Source organism: Camelus ferus, chromosome 16 (assembly GCF_009834535.1).
Source record: "Camelus ferus isolate YT-003-E chromosome 16, BCGSAC_Cfer_1.0, whole genome shotgun sequence".
In the NCBI taxonomy this organism is placed as follows: Eukaryota; Metazoa; Chordata; class Mammalia; order Artiodactyla; family Camelidae; genus Camelus; species Camelus ferus.
The window spans coordinates 23,434,393-23,451,041 of NC_045711.1; the positions used below are offsets into that span (position 1 = coordinate 23,434,393).

Here is a 16,649-nt window from a genome sequence, read left to right on the forward strand (position 1 = left end):
GGCCAGGGAGGCCCAGAGGGGCTGTGGCAATCCTGAGGCCACCTGGCTCATTGGTGGCAGAGCCTCGAGCCCAGGTCACCCAAGTCCTAATTCAGGGCTTTCCCCTGCCCATCTCGGCTACCTGCCTCGTCCCAGAGTCTGAGACGGGGGGCGGCGGGGGGTGGGGAGAGGTGGGTGTCGTAGGTTGAACCACGTCCCCTGACCCCCAAAATTCACCTCACACCGTGGCCTTATGTGGAGACAGGGTCCCTGACAATGTTAAGGACCGGGATGAGGTCCTCCTGGAGTAGGGTGGGCTCGAGAACCAGAGACACAGAAGCCACATGAAGACGGAGGCAGTGACTGGAGCGATGCGGAAACCAAAATGGCAAGAGGCAGGAAGTCTCCTCTCCAGACCTTCAGAGGGAGCCTGGCCCGCCGACACCGTGACCTTGAACATCTAGCCTCCAGACTGGAAGAAAACCCATTTCTGCTGCTTTAAGCCGCCCAGTTTGTGGTGATTTGTGACGGCAGCCCTGGGCCACTCTGCCACGGAGGGAGAACGGGGCTGCTGACGTCTGTGCACAGGGGCCTCTGCAGCCACACCCCCGGCCTTACTCCCCGGCACTTAGCGTGCAGATAAAACCTCACATGGCAGCCTCTTAAATCCTAGTCTTTGGGGGACCAAGTTCTCTTGGAATAATAAATTGGTATGAAATTATTGTCAAAAACAGAACAGCTCATAGGGTTCATAGCAATAGATTTCAATTTTAAGAAGAAAAACTTATTTCCAGGGACACACTAATAGAAGCAGCTCACAGCACCACCCTGTGGAAACCCTTCAAAGTCTCCTTTTAATGAATAAATTAAGATTCTCTGTCCGCTTTTCAATCATCCCTTTAAATGAGTGCTTCTGAGTCCCCGAAACCTCCCCCCTCCCTCCGGAAGGAGGTTAAACAGTTTCCCAGCAGCCGCTTTCATGCCCTCTTTCCTCTCATCAAAGGAGCACTTTCGAGGTCAGAAAAAAGAAAAAAATCCCCACTCCAGAGCCTTCCAGGTCTGCATTTGGAACATTTATTTCAGGAAATACATTTTCAACACTTTGTCATTTATACAAAAAGAGACGAATTTCTCAGGAGGCACATAGCGAAGGGCCACTGTGGAACAGAGCCCAGTGAGACTAACAAGTTTTCAAAATCTGGCTACAGAGAAGGAAAGCAAAGGCGTCCCAGGATGGGAGCTGCCAGACCCCGGGGCGAGGGGCCCGGCAGAGCACCCCCGCCCGGGAGGCTGCCCCCTGGCCCAGGCCCCGATGCTGGAGACAGACGCATCCTTCAAAATCTTGGTTTTGGCAAAAATGGCAAGTCGGCAAGTAAACTGTTTCACTAAGGGGCCCTTCCTCTCTCGGGTGGGGAGGGAGTAAACACGCAAAGCAATGGCATCCACGCACGCGCACACACCAGGTCTGTCTGCAGCCATCCCTCCTCTCTGCTCTCCTCCTGGGCTGGCAGGCACCTCCCCGTGGGCTCCAATCTCATCTCCCCGGCCGGAGCCAGCCCCTCAGTCTCTCCAGGGGGCAGGAGGAAGCACCTGCGGTCTGCTGTGCCTGGCACAGATGGTCCCTGCTGTCCCCCACGGAGACAGGGGTGAGGGAGCAGGAGACGGACTGGGCTGTGCGGACGTGAAAGCCAGCTCTGCAGCCCGGCTGTGGGCCGTGCACACCTGACCTCTGACCTCTCCCCCTCTGGGGTCTTCATGGTGGGCTGAGGGGGTGGGTGAGGCAGGTGGGTAACAAAAAGTCAGGCCTGCCTGGCCCCCACCTCCCTGGGTGGCGGCATCAGCAAGGCCTGGGTCAGGAGGGCTGAGTGTACATCTGGAGTGGCTAACTGGGCATTCATTTAACCAGAGCGTCTTGGGCCAAATGGATGTCTAAACAGACAGACAGACACACACACACACTTTCCCAGTCACACGGGGTGGGGCAGGGCAGGCACCAAGGCCACGAGGGCCACTCTGAGCATTCCCAGCCACGGTTCACAGGGGCCCCCCGCTTCCTTCCTGCACCTGCCGTCACTTCCTCCCTCAGCTCCTCCGCCAGATTCGCTTGCTTGGACCCTCCCCAAATCAGGGTGGGGTGGGGTGGGGTGCATCTGTTTCCTTCCTTTGGATCCTCAATCAAATCCCAGCAGGGGGAGGAGGGGGGGCGGCGGGGACACGGGACATGAGGGGAAGATGAAGACACACCTTCCTCTCTCCAACTTGTCCCAACTTCCCGTCCAAGGGGACAGCTGGGGAGAGTCTGCCGGCTCTCATGGACGGCTGAGATAAAGGCACTTTCTGCTCCGGGACAGGCTTGCGGGTGGGCAGCAGCCAACGGGCCTTGCTGCATCTAAGCAGTTGGCAACTTGGGTCTCGTGGAAGGAACTGCTCTCCCCTTGGGGGCCGGGTAGGGGGCTCTGAGTCACGGCCAGCGCCGGGTGGGGAGGCGGGGGCAGGAAGGGGCTCCAGGTCCACCAGGATGGTTCCACCCACCGCGGGCACCACCCCGAGATGGAGGCAGGGTCGGGACTGAGTCAATGGTCCTCCCCGCCCCTCCTGGCCCCGGTCCAGCCTCTCCTGGACCTCAGGAACGGCCAGAGAGCCGGCCTCCACTCCGAGGTGCTCCCAGCCCGGGCCCCTGTAGTCTGCGGGCTAATCGCGAACATACTCAGAGGGCACCCGTCATCTTGTTACTTGGCATGTGTAAAGGGGCAGAGATCGATGCCACATGGAGAAAATTATATAAAATAAAATGGGGCGAGTGGGGCGGTGAGGGACGGACAGGCTCGGGGCAGGGTCCCGGGGGCAGGGTCCCAGGCCAGGCGGCGCCTACCCCTCCTGGGCTTCGGGAGCCTTGTCCTGGACGCCGTTGGCCACGGCGCCACTGCCCTCGTGCAGGCGCTTCACGCGGTAGGCCTCGAAGTGGATGCTGCTGGTGATGTCCTTGATGTTCTGCATGTGCGTCCTGGGGAGGCACGGGGAGTCGCGAGGAGGGCCGGGCTGGGGGCGGGAGGCTGGCCCTGCTTGCTCCGCCTGCCCCCCACCCCCAGGGGGTCCCCCAGTGGGGCACTTTAGCCCCACAAAGATGGACCAGGCCTGGGCAGGGGTGTGACTAGGGATCTCCATAGCAACCCCAGGTGCTCTCAGGATCATGTGTTCTAACTTGTCCCCTTCCTCTGTGTCAACCCAGCGGCCAGTCCGGGGACAGGGGCTGTGTGCAGACTCAAGAGCGGGTAGAGCCGAGGCCCCTGGCATGGCAGGGCTGGGCTGTCCTTGCTCTGTTCTAGAAATGCCAGGCCGACGGCCAGGTGCGCTGGCAGGTAAGGGGCAGTGGCTTGCAGCAGGCAGGCGGCCTGGGGGAGGGTGCTGGGAACCCCTGCCAGCCCTGTGTCCAAGCCTCCCTTCCCCACAGCCCACCAGGGTGAGGTTTGGAAGCGGGTGCCGGAAGGGCCCATGGTGGGTGTCCTTCCTCAGCCAGCCTCTCAGCATAGTGGGGATGCTCTTGGAAGCCACACCCCCCCAGCGTGGAGGCCGTGAGAAATGGCCCAGTCCCTCCTGCTGACTTCGTCCCTAGCATCCATCCTGCAGGCTGAGAAGCTGGGATCCCCCTCCTCCGTCCACCTGCCCTGCCCCCTACCCCGGCACCCTCTCCAATGGGCTGAGGATGGGCCACTCCTTGCCTGGGCTCAAGAAAACTGAGGACGCCAGAGGCCGCTGGGATGGGAGCCGGGGAACATCCCCCTTGCCCCCGACACACGCCCAGCACACGAGACCTCCTGGGGCCCTGAGTCTCATGGGCTTGGGCTGCTGTGATGAGAACTCAACCCTCCCCAAGGAGAAGTAAAAAGGATTTTCAATTCTTGCTTCATTTCCAAGAAAGTGTTTTAGAAAACAGGCCTCCGAGTCCTCCTGGGGAGGATGGCAGATAGGCAGGGCAGGCAGGCCGCTGCCCAGGACCTCCGTCCACTCACCCTGATGGAGATCCCCCCCAAGCCGTCAGCCCCCCACCAAGCCCCAGCTGGTATCTCACCTGATGAGGAGGTCCCGCAGGTAAGCAAACTCACAGTGTGTGGTGTTCTCAACTGAGGAGGGGAGACAGGAGAGGCTTTAATGTCGTGCAGATCCTCCCCTTCCCCTGCCAATGCTGGGCAGGGAAAGGGGGGAGTCACTGCCCAAAGGGAAGCACGGGGCACCACAGCTCCTGCCCTCCTGCCCAGAGGGTTCTGTTCTAGCAGGGAGGTGGCACAGTAACCCAGCCAAGACAGCCTGTCATTCAGTGAACAGGATCTGGGCCACAAGATGAGAGGAGAGACAGGAAAACAGCCTCTTTTCGTTTCTCAACCATTTCCTTTACGGACTGTCTCCAGAGCCTGAGTTAGCCACCAGGGGGCAGCAGAGGCGTGTCAGCTGCCTGGCTACCCTCCCCCACCCCTCCCAGGTCCCCACTGAGCCCTTTCTTAACCCAAAGTTCTCCAGCCCTCCAAAACACGCCTTCATAAAAAGGTTCCTCAAAAGCAAGATTTTAGGAAGACAGGAAATGGAGGAGGCGGGGCCAAGGCGGACGAGGCGGGGCCAAGGCGGACGAGCCCAGGGGTGAAGCCCGATACAGAAGATCCAGAACAGGTCACCGGGGTGGGACAGAGAAGTAACAGGAGCCCCCCTACAATGAGCCGCCCTGGGTGCTTGGTGCCTGGCAGTTTTCACTGTATCGGTTTCTTAGAGGATCTGCCGCCCCAAAAGCTCCAGTGGCCTTTGAGACAAATTCTCTCATTTTACTAAACTCTTGGCCACAGTAACCACTTTATGGATGGTGAAAACGGAGGCCCTGGGGGGATTAAGGGGCATGCTCAAGGTCACAGGGACATGCCCAAGGTCACGACGACCTGGGTGTGGGACGGGGTGGCAGCAGCTGGAGTTGACAGGGACTGCTGGATTTCCTGCCTCCTTCTCTATGCTGGGCCTTTCAGCCAAGGGGCCCATTCCCCTCTGTTCCACAGAGGGAGGGAGGGACAGACGGGCGGATACGGAAACGGCCAGGTCCACCCGCCCAGGGGGTCGCGGCCACCTGCAGAGGGTTGGACGGTGTCCCCCAGACTAATCCAACTTCTAACCCTGGGTCCTTGCGAATGGGGCCTTGTTTGGAAAGTCTTTGAAGGTGGAGTTAAGGTAAGATCTCAAGAGGGGACCATCCTGGGTTGGGAGAGGGCCCGAAGGCCCAGGACAAGTGTTCTAATAGGGAAAGGCACAGGCACATGGAGTGAAGACAGAGCAGTGTGTCTACAAGCCAAGGGGCACCAAGGACACAGGCAGCCACCAGGAGGGCAGCAGGGAACAGTCTCCCGCAGGACCCCCAGAACTAGGAGAATAAATTGTTATAAGCCACCCAGTCCGTGCTGGTTTGTTACAGCAGTCTTGTGACCCTCAGATGCGGGGGTCCTGGGAACTTCTGTTGAGGGTATCCGGTTCTCAGCTGGACAGAGCTACAGCCCAGTCCTTTCCTAGGCTCAGAGAGGTGGGGTGACTTGTCCAGGGTCACACTGCACAGCTGTGAAACCCCATCACTGGAACCTAGAACCCGGCAGTGCCCATCCTATTCTCTCCGCCACGGGATATTTCCCTGCCCACAGGAGATCGGGGTGGAGGCACAGCTCCGCCGGCTAATGGCTGAAGGTCCCGGACAAGTCACTTGGCCCCTCATTTCACCCCCGTGGAGTGGGAACCCTGGGACCCCTCCCCGTGGCTGGGTGGGCAATGCACCGGAGGAGGTCCCGAGAGCGCCAGCTCAGGCCTCGGCACGTGGCTCTCAGTCAGCAAGAGCGGCTATTTTCCTGGCCTGTCTGGGAGCCCCAGGCTCCAGCTCGGTGATTACCTTCGATGGTGCCCCATTTGGTTTTCCTTCCCAGGATCCTCTTCCCATTCACTTGGTACTCGTGGTCACTGCCCACCACGGCGAATGGGATCATCTCCTGGGAGAGGGGCAGGTGGCATGGGTCACGCGTGTGTGCAAAGGCCAGCCCACTCCCTGGTCCCCTGGGAGGAGTCTGGGGCCCCAGCCCTGAGGGCCACCTACAGACACTCTGGCTCTGACCCCTCCCAGCCCAGAGAGTACATTCTCATGGCTCAAGGCCATCCCACCCGTTTCCCCAGAACCCCCAGATAGGACAGGAAGATCCCCACCCACATCCTTGAGCAGGGACCTAGGGGCCTCCGGGAATAGCATCTTGGCTGGTTCACTTACTCGGAATTTCTCATTCACCATCCGGTCCTCCGAGTCCTCATCAAACTCCTTCTGGGGGTACACGTCGATGCCATTGGACAGCAGGTCCGCAGTGATCTGGGGGTCCGGAGGGGAGAGATGTGGGCACCATCCACACAGCAAGCTGCACTGGCCCATGAGGATGTGCCCATGCCAGGGCCTCCATAAAGTGAGTGGCCCCAGGCTTGGGGTTAAGGGTGGGCTCTTGCCCGGATACTCTGCAGTGCTTCTGCCTCCCGAACGGAGGAGGGGCAGCCGCAGACCTGCCTGCCGGGAGAGCCCTGCAGCTGCCCAAGGGCCCAGGTCACTGTCCCAGGAATCTCCCTGTACTCCCCTTCCAGCACATCACACCCCCTAGGAAAATACCTCAGGCTTGCCGAGTCCTCCCCGTCCTGAGCTCTGCCTGGAAACCCTCTCCCTGCAGCTCCCAGACCTGCACAGGTGCACCTGCTTGTGCTAAACTGTCCCTGCCCCTTGCATTACCCGACACGGATGGCGTTCAGTTGACAATGTCCTAGTGGGCAGCTGTCATTTTTGCCCTGAACACAGACTCACACCCGTGTGCAATTTTGGGCGCTCTCTCATTCCTCTTCCCTCCAGACACTCCCATTGCCAGGGGACCACCCTCCCCTAAGCATGCTGGGAAACTCCCTGGTGTGGGTTTGTGGGCAGAGGCTGTGGGCAGAGGCCTGCGTGGGGAGGGCGGAGCTTTAGAGATTAGACTGAGGGCCCTCCTCAGTCACGCCCACCGAGGCAGAGGTCCTATGGGGGCCTAGGGTTCCCCTCCTGCTCAGACAGCGGCCCAAAGTGGGACAGCAGTGGAGAAGGAAGTGGCCAGCTGTCCCCTGGTGAAGACCATTCCTTCTGAACCATCTCTCCCATCTAATAAAAACCTGGCATGTCGTGTCTGACTAGCCCCACCAGACTTGTTCCCATTGTGGGGCTGGGGGCTGGGGGGCCGGGTGAGGTGGAGCCTCACCCGCTGTTTGAAGTAGACCCTCTCCTCCAGGGTCAGCGTGTCGGCCTTGGCAATGACTGGGACAATGTTGACCACTTTGCTCAGGCGCTTCATGAACTCGATGTCCAAGGGCCTGAGGCTGGAGCAGAAGGACACGGATGAGAGTGTGGCCGCAGGGACACGGGAATGGGGACAGGAACGAGGGAGGGTGGCCCACTCCAGTCTGGATGGAGCTGAGGGAGGCCCGCGGGGTGCCTGCAGGGGCTCCCAGCTGGGTCCACACTGACAAGGTCAAGGCTATGGGCTGAGTGCCGGCCACGCCACGAGCCAGGGACAGAGAAAGGAAAAGGGCTCCTGGGACACACAGAGCCTGGGCAGGAGGGCGCAGGGGACGAGGCCAGCTCCAAGCACTCCCGTCCATGAGCTCCCCGAGTCCCCAGAAGGTCCACCCGGAGAAGGGCTGTCGCCGGCTGCTGGCTCAGATGGCCGTCACACTGTGGGCCTCGAGGTGGGCGGAGAGGAAGGAGGAACGCACACCTGCACCCTTGGGCTCACTCGGCCGAGCCTCCCGGGTGGGGCTGGGGGCTGCTCCCCGGGGCGTCCCCGGCCCCTTGCCCGCTGGCTTGGGGACAGCTGCATGGCGCAGAGGCGGGGGGGGGGGGCACACATGTGGCCGCGCGCGCGCGGGGACGTACGAGTGGCCGGTGGCGGGGATGAAGTACAGGCAGCAGTGCACGCGCGTGTCCGGGATGCGCTTCTTCCGGTTGATGTTGACCTCCTCCTGCAGGTACTTCTCGTACTGGTCGTTGATGAACTTCATGATAGGCTGCCAGCTGCGGGGCGGGCCCGGGTCAGCCGGCACGCGGGGCCCCCGCCGGCCTGTCCTCGCCCGCGGGCCCCCGATCCCCGAATCCCAGCCCGACGCACGTGTCCTCCGCCCGGAGGCGGGGCCCCCGAGCCCCTCACCAGTTCTCGTTGTTGATGTGGTCCCCGAACCCCGGCGTATCGATGACCGTCAGCTTCATGCGGACGCCCTTCTCCTCGATATCTGCACAGAATCACAGCCCCCGCCGAGCTCAGCGGGAGACTCAGGGCCCTCACACACACCCGGGCCAGGCTGCCGGCCCCACCCGGCCCCAGAGAGGCCCCGCTGGGGCACCGGGGCGCCCAGCAATGATGTCAGGGAGATGACAGCCTGCAGCAGTGAAGTCGGGTAGGCCTGATGACACTTGTCCTGGGTGCCCCCTGCCCATGACTTTTGGTGGAAAAGTCAGCTGTCTCCAGGGAGCTCAGTCTGACCAGGGCCTACAGGGGTCCTGGCGAGCATCCCTGAGCCCTCACCCCGAGTCTCAACATGCCCAAAGGTCTCCCACAAGTCCCCCAGCTCAGGGGACCTAGGTTACCTGACTTGGTGCCCAGCCCCCCGCCCCCACCCCCACCCAGCACTCACTGTGTGTGATGGACCCCCCCACCCCCACCCGGCGCTCACCGTGTGTGATGGACTTGATCTCAATAGTCTTAGGGATGCGCTCCTCCGAGGTGGGCTGCACCGACTTCCGGCTGATCTTAGATTTGAAGAGGGTATTGATCAAGGTGGACTTTCCCAAGCCGCTCTGCCCTGGGGAGAGAACGGGGTCGGTCAGCCGGGCCGTCCAGAGAGGGCAGTTCACGGGCCCGCAATGCAGCGATGCCTCCGAGGGGCTCGGGGTCGGGGTCAGGGTCGGGGGGATGCCGGGAGGCCGGGCGGTGGCCGAGCTCTCGTGGTGTGTCGTGGTAGAGGACACGGATCCCTCGTCTGCTGGCCACAGGGGTTGTCAAACTGCTCCAGACAGGGTCCTGGGGTGCCGGGGAGGGGTCAAGATGCAGAACAATGTGGGGGAGGCAGAATGGGGGGCTGGACCCCTGTGCAGATCTGCTCTTGGCTGGCAGACACACTGAGATCCATGTGAGGTTTGAAGGGAAAGCCCTACAGAGACCCCCACCCTGGGACCATCCAGGGGCCGAACCTGCTCTCCCACTGGCCCCTCCTGGCCCCTTGGGGTCAGATTACCCCATCTTACGGATGAGGAAACTGAGGCTGACAGAAGTCCCAGGGAAGTCACACAGTTTAGTGGGGGCAACGTGGGGATCCCACCCTGGTCTGTGGAGCCCCAAACAGGCGCCCTTCCATCCCAGCCGCATCTGCAGTGGGGACACTGCTGTGGGAGGGAGGGAGGGAGGGGGCACAGAACCGACTGACCCCATCGTGCCCTCTCTGAACCTCATTTCTGTCGGTAAAATGGGGTGCCCCCTTCACGAGGTTCCTGCGAGGACTGAACAGGACCTGAGGATCTCTGAGAACAAGGGCTGCCCACTGTGCCCCCAGCCGGCCCCCACCCCTGGGCTGGGCTAATCAGTGACCTCCCCCCTGGCCTCCAAGGACCTCCAGGAGGCCTCCAGCCAGGCCTGCTGGGTGGGGGGATCAGCCCCTCAGCGCTCGAGCCGTAGTGAGGGGGACGCTTCAGCAGAAGCTAAAGAAGAAGGTGGAGGCCTCTGGGCAGAGCGCCCCTGCCCGGCCCAGGGCTGAGCCTCCCCAGGCTGTCTCAGGGGATCTTAATGTGACGGGCAGAGGCCCCTGGGAGGAGCTGATGGAGGGCAGAACCCCCCGGCGGGCACGCATGTGCACACACAACGCCACTTGCAATCTGTCCTGCAGGCCAGGTCTGTCCCCTTCACTTTTTAAGACAAATCCGGGCCCGGAGCGTGTGTGGCCGGCCCTGCACGGCTCCCTGCATGGTGGGGGCGGGGGACTCACCGACCACCATGATGTTGAACTCGAAGCCCTGCTTCATGGCCTTCCTGCGCATCTGCTCCAGGATGGAGTCGATCCCCACATAGCCGAAGTCCACCGGGGCCTTCTCGGTCCGCGGCGCGGGCGCCTGCTTGAGCCCCACATCTCTGGGGGTGTCGGCCATGTCGCCAATGCTGCCGGGAGCTGCCTCGGTGGCTGCAGACAGGGGAGCAGGAGCATCAGGGGGTGCCGGGCGTCCAATGCGGGCGTCTGCTAAGCCCCCACGTCTTCAGGTAGGGAAACTGCAGCTCGGTTCCCCAAGACATCCCAGCCCCGGGTCCCGGGCTGTCCTGCTGGGACAGAGCCTCACTCCAGACTCAGATCACCAGCCCTGCCACCACCAGGCCCTTGGGGTCAAACAGCCAGTGTTGTCCCACAAGCCAGGACAGAGGAGGACAGCCTTCTGAAGGAAGGACAGAAGGAGCCCGCGTCCCCGGGCTCAGTCCCAGGGACCTGCCCATAGCCCTGGGGCGGCAGGAGGGCTGGGAGGCGGGGGCGTTCCACACTCCTCTGGGCCCAGTTTTTCCTGGGAGATGGCAGGAAGGAGCGGGCCCCTGGGCAGCACTGCCTCTGCCTCCCACGATGGACCAGATCTAGGGGGCCGTCTTCTCTCTGGGGACCCAGCACCTGCGGGCCCCACGCCCACAGGCCGGGAGGAGGTTTTGCTTTCAGGTCTGCGGAGGGGCAGATGGGGTTGAGCTGCTCAAAATAACTCAAGCTTTCCGTCTGCTCGGAACCTTCCTCCTTTCCTCCCCCGCTGCCCTCAAGAGTCCACATGCCCCCGTCGGATGCCTGGGGGGTGGGGAACACCCAGAAGGCGGACAGCGGGGACCTGAGGTGCACCGGCCCAGCAGGGCCGGTCAGGGCGCTCAGGATGGTGCGGGTTCCCTACAGGGGTCCGTCTGGAGCACATCGGCCACGTCCCAGGGAGCCCCAGACGTGACACCCACCCAGACCGCGCCTTCCCTCCGCTGGCCTCCCAGCTCCCCTTTCCTGCCCCTGCGGGTCCAGGGTCTCCCCACCCCCTCCATCCACTAAGAAGGATTTCGATTTCGGCTCCATCCTACCTCCCAGGGAGGATCACAGTCTCTCCTCCTGGAGCATCCTGAGCTCAAGGGAAGGGACCACACAGCACGTCCTGACGCCTCCCCCCTCCTCGGCCCCTCAGCCCCTCCTGCCAGCCCCTCACACCAGCCCTCGGGGAGGGGCTGGTAGCTCCCTGGGCACCGTGCTCCGCGTTAGGGCCCGGGAGGCCAGGGTGGGCAAGCAGCCTGCCCAGCCCCTCCTGCCCCTGCCCCAGGAAGCAGCAGGGCACAGGTCGCCGGGCACGAAGGTCACCGCGGGGCTGTCAGATCAGCTGTGGTCCTGGGGAAGTAACACGACTCTACCTGGGCCCCAGGTGACACCTCTACAGCCACGTCTGTCTTCAGGGAAGCTGGGATCAGGACCAGCACCCTCCCCTCCCACGCCCAGGCTCAGGCCAGGACCAGAGCACAGATGGCAGGGACCATGAGCTCACATATCCCAGAAACTTGGGGGCAGTGGTTTATTCTCAAGTCGGCCACTAACTTCCCCATCTCCTCAGCCTTCACAAAGCACAGCCATTCCCACTTGAGAGAGTGAGGCATCGAGCAAGGAAGATAATGCATATGAAAACGCCAGGGGTTGCCAGGGGTCCCCACATCGCTCCTAAGAAAAACAGGCTGATACTTGGGGCCTCGGGTCCACCGTACCTCCCCACCCCCACCCCAGGCCGGGAAGAGACAAAGGGCCCAAGAGGCAGGGACCCCCATTCAACCAACGTATGGGGGCTCCTCCCCATCCCTTTTCAGAAACACTCTCCCTGGGGCTCCAGCATCTTTAAATAAACAAAGACCAGAGCTGCATCTGGCCTGAACGTGTGGCTTCAAGGCTGCTTCCTGGAGACAGACAAGGGGCCTTGTCTTTCGGGGCAAGCAGTTCAGCCCTGCCCCACGTGACCGAAAATTGCTTCCATCTGTCTGCGGGTCTGGGAGCCATTCTGCCCAGGACTGGGCCAGCCCCTGCCCCACCCCCACATCTCCCTCCACCCCTCCCCCACTCCTGGAGCAGCCTGGGGTGGGGGTGGGTGGCCGCCCCCTGAACCCCCTCATTTCCCTCCACGGGCCCTGGGAGCAGTGGGTCGAGGGAGGCCCCGGCCGGCCCCTCCACAGGCACCAACATCCACCGCAGAAACTGGAACCAAAGCAAACATCCTGCCCACCAGGGCCCCGCTTGAGAAATAATCATAAAAACCTGACAAGCGCCTTCCCTCCTGCTGAGGGAAGAGCCTGGCTTTCTGCACGGGTGAGGGTCCATTCCTGCAAGGACCCCCTCTGGGGGGGCCCCCTGGTCAGCAGCCTCAACTCCGCCCACCCAGATGGCCCACAGGCAAACTGGCCCGAAGACATTTTCTGTGAACCCCTGCAGGACCCCCGGGGGTCCCGGACAGATGGAAGGGACGGTGGAGACCAGCAACTCCAGCACTGTTCAATACAGCAGCCACGTGTGACTTAAAAAAATGTGGTCCAGTATTAATTTTAATATTACACATTACATAACACAAAATGTACCATCTTAATCCACTTTTAAGCATACAGTTCTGTTGCATTAAGTACATTCATGCTGTTGTGTAATCAGTCTCCACAGCTCATCTCGCAAACCCGCAACTGTCCCCAGCAAGCACTAACTCCCCCTCCCCCATTCCACTTTCTGTCTCTACGAATTTAACTACCCTGGGCACCCAGTATGAGTGGGATCATCAGTATTTGTCCTTTTGTGACTGGCTTGTTTCACTGAGCATCATGCCGTCAAGGTTCAGCCATGTAGCCTGTGTCAGCGTTCCCTTCTTTTTCAAGGCTGAGTAATATTCCAGCGTGTGGCGGGACCACATTTTGCTTATCCATTTACCCGTCGATGGACACTTGGGTTGTTCTGTGTTTTAACTCTTGTGAACAGTGCTGCTGTGAGTATGGGTGTGCAAATACCTCCTTCAGACCCTGCTTTCAACTCCTTTGGGTACAAACCCAGAAGTGGGACTGCTGGCTCGAATGGTAGTGGTATTTTTAATTTTTGAGGAACCATCAGCTGTTTTCCCATGTGACTTTTGAGCACTTGAAATGTAGTTAGTCCCACTAAGGAACTGAATTTTTTCCTTTATTGAATTTCAGTTTAAAGAGCTACACATGGCAAATGTCAATGAGACTGGACAGCAGAGAATCCTGGTCCAGCCGACTTGTTTTACAAACGGTGAGACTGATTTGTTTCAGAAATGCACTGGAAGCGGTCTGGCCAACAAGAGACCGTCACCAAATGTAATCAACCCTGTGAGTTCACATTGACATCTGTGATACTTGATTAATATCCATGTGCCCCTCCCCAGAGACCGTGAGCTCCAGTGAGGATGGCAAGGACATGTATGGATCCCACTGGGCCCCCAGAGCCCACCAGGGACACGCAACAAATAGTAGTGAAGGCTTGGGGTCTTGGGGGGCTCCCCTTGGATAGGGGGTCCAATCCATCTTCCCTAGTGACCTTTGCCTGAGGCTGGGGCCTCCCTCTCTTTCCCATCCGTCACCTCCATCCCCAAAAATGAACACGATCGAATGCTATTAATAGGAAAGGGATGTTCTTAACAGAAAAATTAAGAGGTTTCACATTTACGTCCAAGATGACTCTCACTACCTCCTTGTCAGGCAAACAGAGCAAGAGGGAGCCCCACTCTTTAGAAGCGAAAAACGTGGCTCAGAGAAGTTAAGTAACTTATCCAAGGTCACACAGCAGCCCCTGCTGCTACTTTTCACTGCTCCTATTTGCGAATCCCTTGGGAAAAGGGGATACAAGGAGGGGGTGCCACACCCCTTCCTTTCCAGAGCCACACCCTGAGGAGAGAGTGCTAGGTGGGGGTGTGACCCCTGGGGCAGCCTCACCCCTCCTCTACCTGGTCAGCCACTCTCTCCTCAGGCTCCCAGGCCCGGGCGACATTGCTGCCCAGCACCCCACCACCCTCCTCTGGGGAAGGACAGCCCAGGTGACCACACAGGCTGGGGGTGATCTCACACACTGGTTTCTGCCTTCCTTCCAGCCTAGTCATTTTCTTTACTGGGGACACGACACACAATCTTGACCATTCTGATCATGTTAAGTGATCGATTCAGTGTCATTAAGAACAGTCACAACGGTATGGAACCATCACCACTGTCCGTCTCCAGACGTTCTCATCGTCCTAAACAGAAGCTCCGTGCGCATTAAGCACGAATCCACCCCCCCCCCCCGTCCCCAAAGCCTCTGCTCTGCCTGCCGCCTCCGTGAGCGTGCTGCCCCTAGGGACCTCACGCACGTGGGGTCTTGTGTCCGGCTTCTTTCACTGAGCAGCGCGTCCTCCAGGTCCATCCTTGTTGCAGTCTGTGTAACAACTTTAGTCCTTTTTATGTCTGAAAAATATTTCCTTGTTTATCCATCTATCAATGGACACATAAGTGGTTTCCACCTTTTGACTATTATGAATAATGCTGCTCTGAACACGGGTGTAAACATGTCTGTCTGAGTCCCTGCTTTCAATTTTTCTGGGTATCCAGCCCAATTATTAATAGAACCCAGCTGATTCTCGGAAAGGCTGGACAACAGGTGACACGGCCACCCTGTCAAAGCTCACATGCAGCGCCCCACCGCAGGCTTCACGGGTGGGGACCCCCTGGTGGGTTCTGGTCCTGGATCCTCCGTCCTGCCCTGCACTCCCCACCCCTACCCTGAAAGCTCCTCGAATGGGAGGCTGCGGCTTGCTCAGCGCTACCCTCAACTCTCCGCACAAAGTAGCCGCTCAAGAAATATCTCAAAAGGTCCACCAACAGAGGAAAGCAGTGAAGCCCTGACACCCACACTACAACACAGACGAACCCTGAAAACATCACACTCAACAAAATAAGCCAGATGTGAAAGGCCACGTATGGCATGAGCCATTTAAATGAAACGTCCAGAATTGGCAGTCCACAGAGACGGCACATCGGTGGCTGCCAGGGGCTGGGCCGTCATGCGTATGGGATTTCCTTCTGGGTCAAAACGTTCCGGAACTGGATAAAGATGACGGCTGCAGAACGTTGTGAGTAAGTGTCACCGACACACACTCGAAATGGACGACTGGCGCAGTACAGGAATTTCGTCTCAATCAGCTCTTATGTCAAGAAAGAAAGGAAGACCCTGCTGGTAGGGATGGACTGAAAGGAGCCCACTGTGCCATAAGTGGCCGCCAGCCGGCCTTACAGCGCGAGGACAGCCGGGGCCCAGGTGCCCGCGCGCAGGCCTGGGGTCTCTGTGCCCGCCCCGTGCTGTCAGGCCACACCAGCAGTCCCGGCCGGCGTCTGGGACGTCTGGGACTGGCAGACCAGCCGGAGGAACCCGTGGCAGGTTCTCTCGGCGAGCCCCACTTGGAGCCCGGGCCATCTCCCTGGTGGGAGAGCCCTGGTCCCCACAGCCTGGTGTGGTGGCCCTATCTCTGCCCCCGCTTCCCTACAGGCGCATGCTGGCCTCGCGGGGGGGCTCGCACTTCCCTGCAGCCCCAGCGCAGCCAAGCGGGGGGCTTGGCACAGCAGGCTTGCAACCCAGGGGCCACCCTTCTCTGCCCGCCCCCTCCCTGTTTGTCCTGCTGCCTGCGCTGCTGCCCAGAAATGTCCCCACGAGTTCCATCATCCCCGAGCATCAGCCTGGTCTGCCAGATGCAGAGGCGGCTCTGTGGGGCAATGGCCCCGGGTTCCTGCCTGACGCTGCTGCCAGCCAGAGGGAGCGGCCACATGGCAGCCAGGGCACAGCCAGGGACACATCCCAGGACAAAGCTCTGAGGGTAAAGCCAACGCAATGCCCCTATTGTCACCCTGATCCTCCCCAGACCCGGCTTTTAAAGCCTGGGGACACGGATGCCACCACATCTCCCACCAGTGCCCTCCCCCTCGGTGAAGCCTTCCTTCTTCCCCATCCCAGCCTCGCCCAGGTGGTCGTCACAGTCAGACAGTCTCCTCACTTCACCCAGAAACTGCGCACACGGCAGAGGGGCCCCCAAACCCAGGGACCAAGGGGAAGGCTGCACAGCAGGCCAAGGGGACATCCACCCACCCAGACCCCCAACACCCAAGCGCCTGGGCCCATGGCCAGGACACAGTGAATGCTTCTGGTCCCCTGCAAAGGGGCTTCTTAAAGACAGGCAAGTCCCCGGTGCAGGTAATGCTGGGGGGACAGAGTGACCAGAGCTGCCTCTTCCTTCCCTTCTGCCTCCGAGGGGGCTGCCCGGGCCTGCAGGGCCCAGCCTGGCGGCCAGACCCTCCGGCCTCACCACTCTCTCGCTGGGCCTGTGCTCTGCTTGCGATCAGCCCCCACAGTGATAACCCGCCAGCGACGTGCCCAACACGTGGTTCTCCTTCACCACGTTGTCCGCCCACCACGTAAGAGTCACGAAGCCAGCTACCTCGGCCACCAAGCTCACTCCTGTGCCGCCACATTTGGAGTGCTTGGCACATGGCAAGTCCATGGCTAAATGTGTGCCGTACGAACAAATGGACCAACGAAAAACACAAGTCACA

The 16,649-nt window shown here is 60.4% G+C and overlaps 1 protein-coding gene across 8 annotated transcripts in view; it reads right to left on the reverse strand.

The window, feature by feature from the left end:
• Positions 1-1,030: 1,030 nt before the first annotated feature.
• The window catches only part of SEPTIN9 (septin 9), a 151,424-nt gene continuing 135,805 nt past the window's right edge, over positions 1,031-16,649 (reverse strand). For all 8 annotated transcript variants that reach the window (XM_032456737.1, XM_032456739.1, XM_032456738.1 and 5 more), the window contains 9 exons: positions 10,027-10,218; positions 8,722-8,850; positions 8,199-8,280; positions 7,928-8,065; positions 7,254-7,371; positions 6,257-6,352; positions 5,888-5,984; positions 4,049-4,100; positions 1,031-2,983 (listed from right to left, as the gene is read on the reverse strand). In XM_032456737.1, the coding sequence (XP_032312628.1) occupies positions 2,848-2,983; positions 4,049-4,100; positions 5,888-5,984; positions 6,257-6,352; positions 7,254-7,371; positions 7,928-8,065; positions 8,199-8,280; positions 8,722-8,850; positions 10,027-10,218 (1,040 nt within the window). In that variant the 3' untranslated portion in view covers positions 1,031-2,847. The remainder of the gene's footprint in view (positions 2,984-4,048; positions 4,101-5,887; positions 5,985-6,256; positions 6,353-7,253; positions 7,372-7,927; positions 8,066-8,198; positions 8,281-8,721; positions 8,851-10,026; positions 10,219-16,649) is intronic.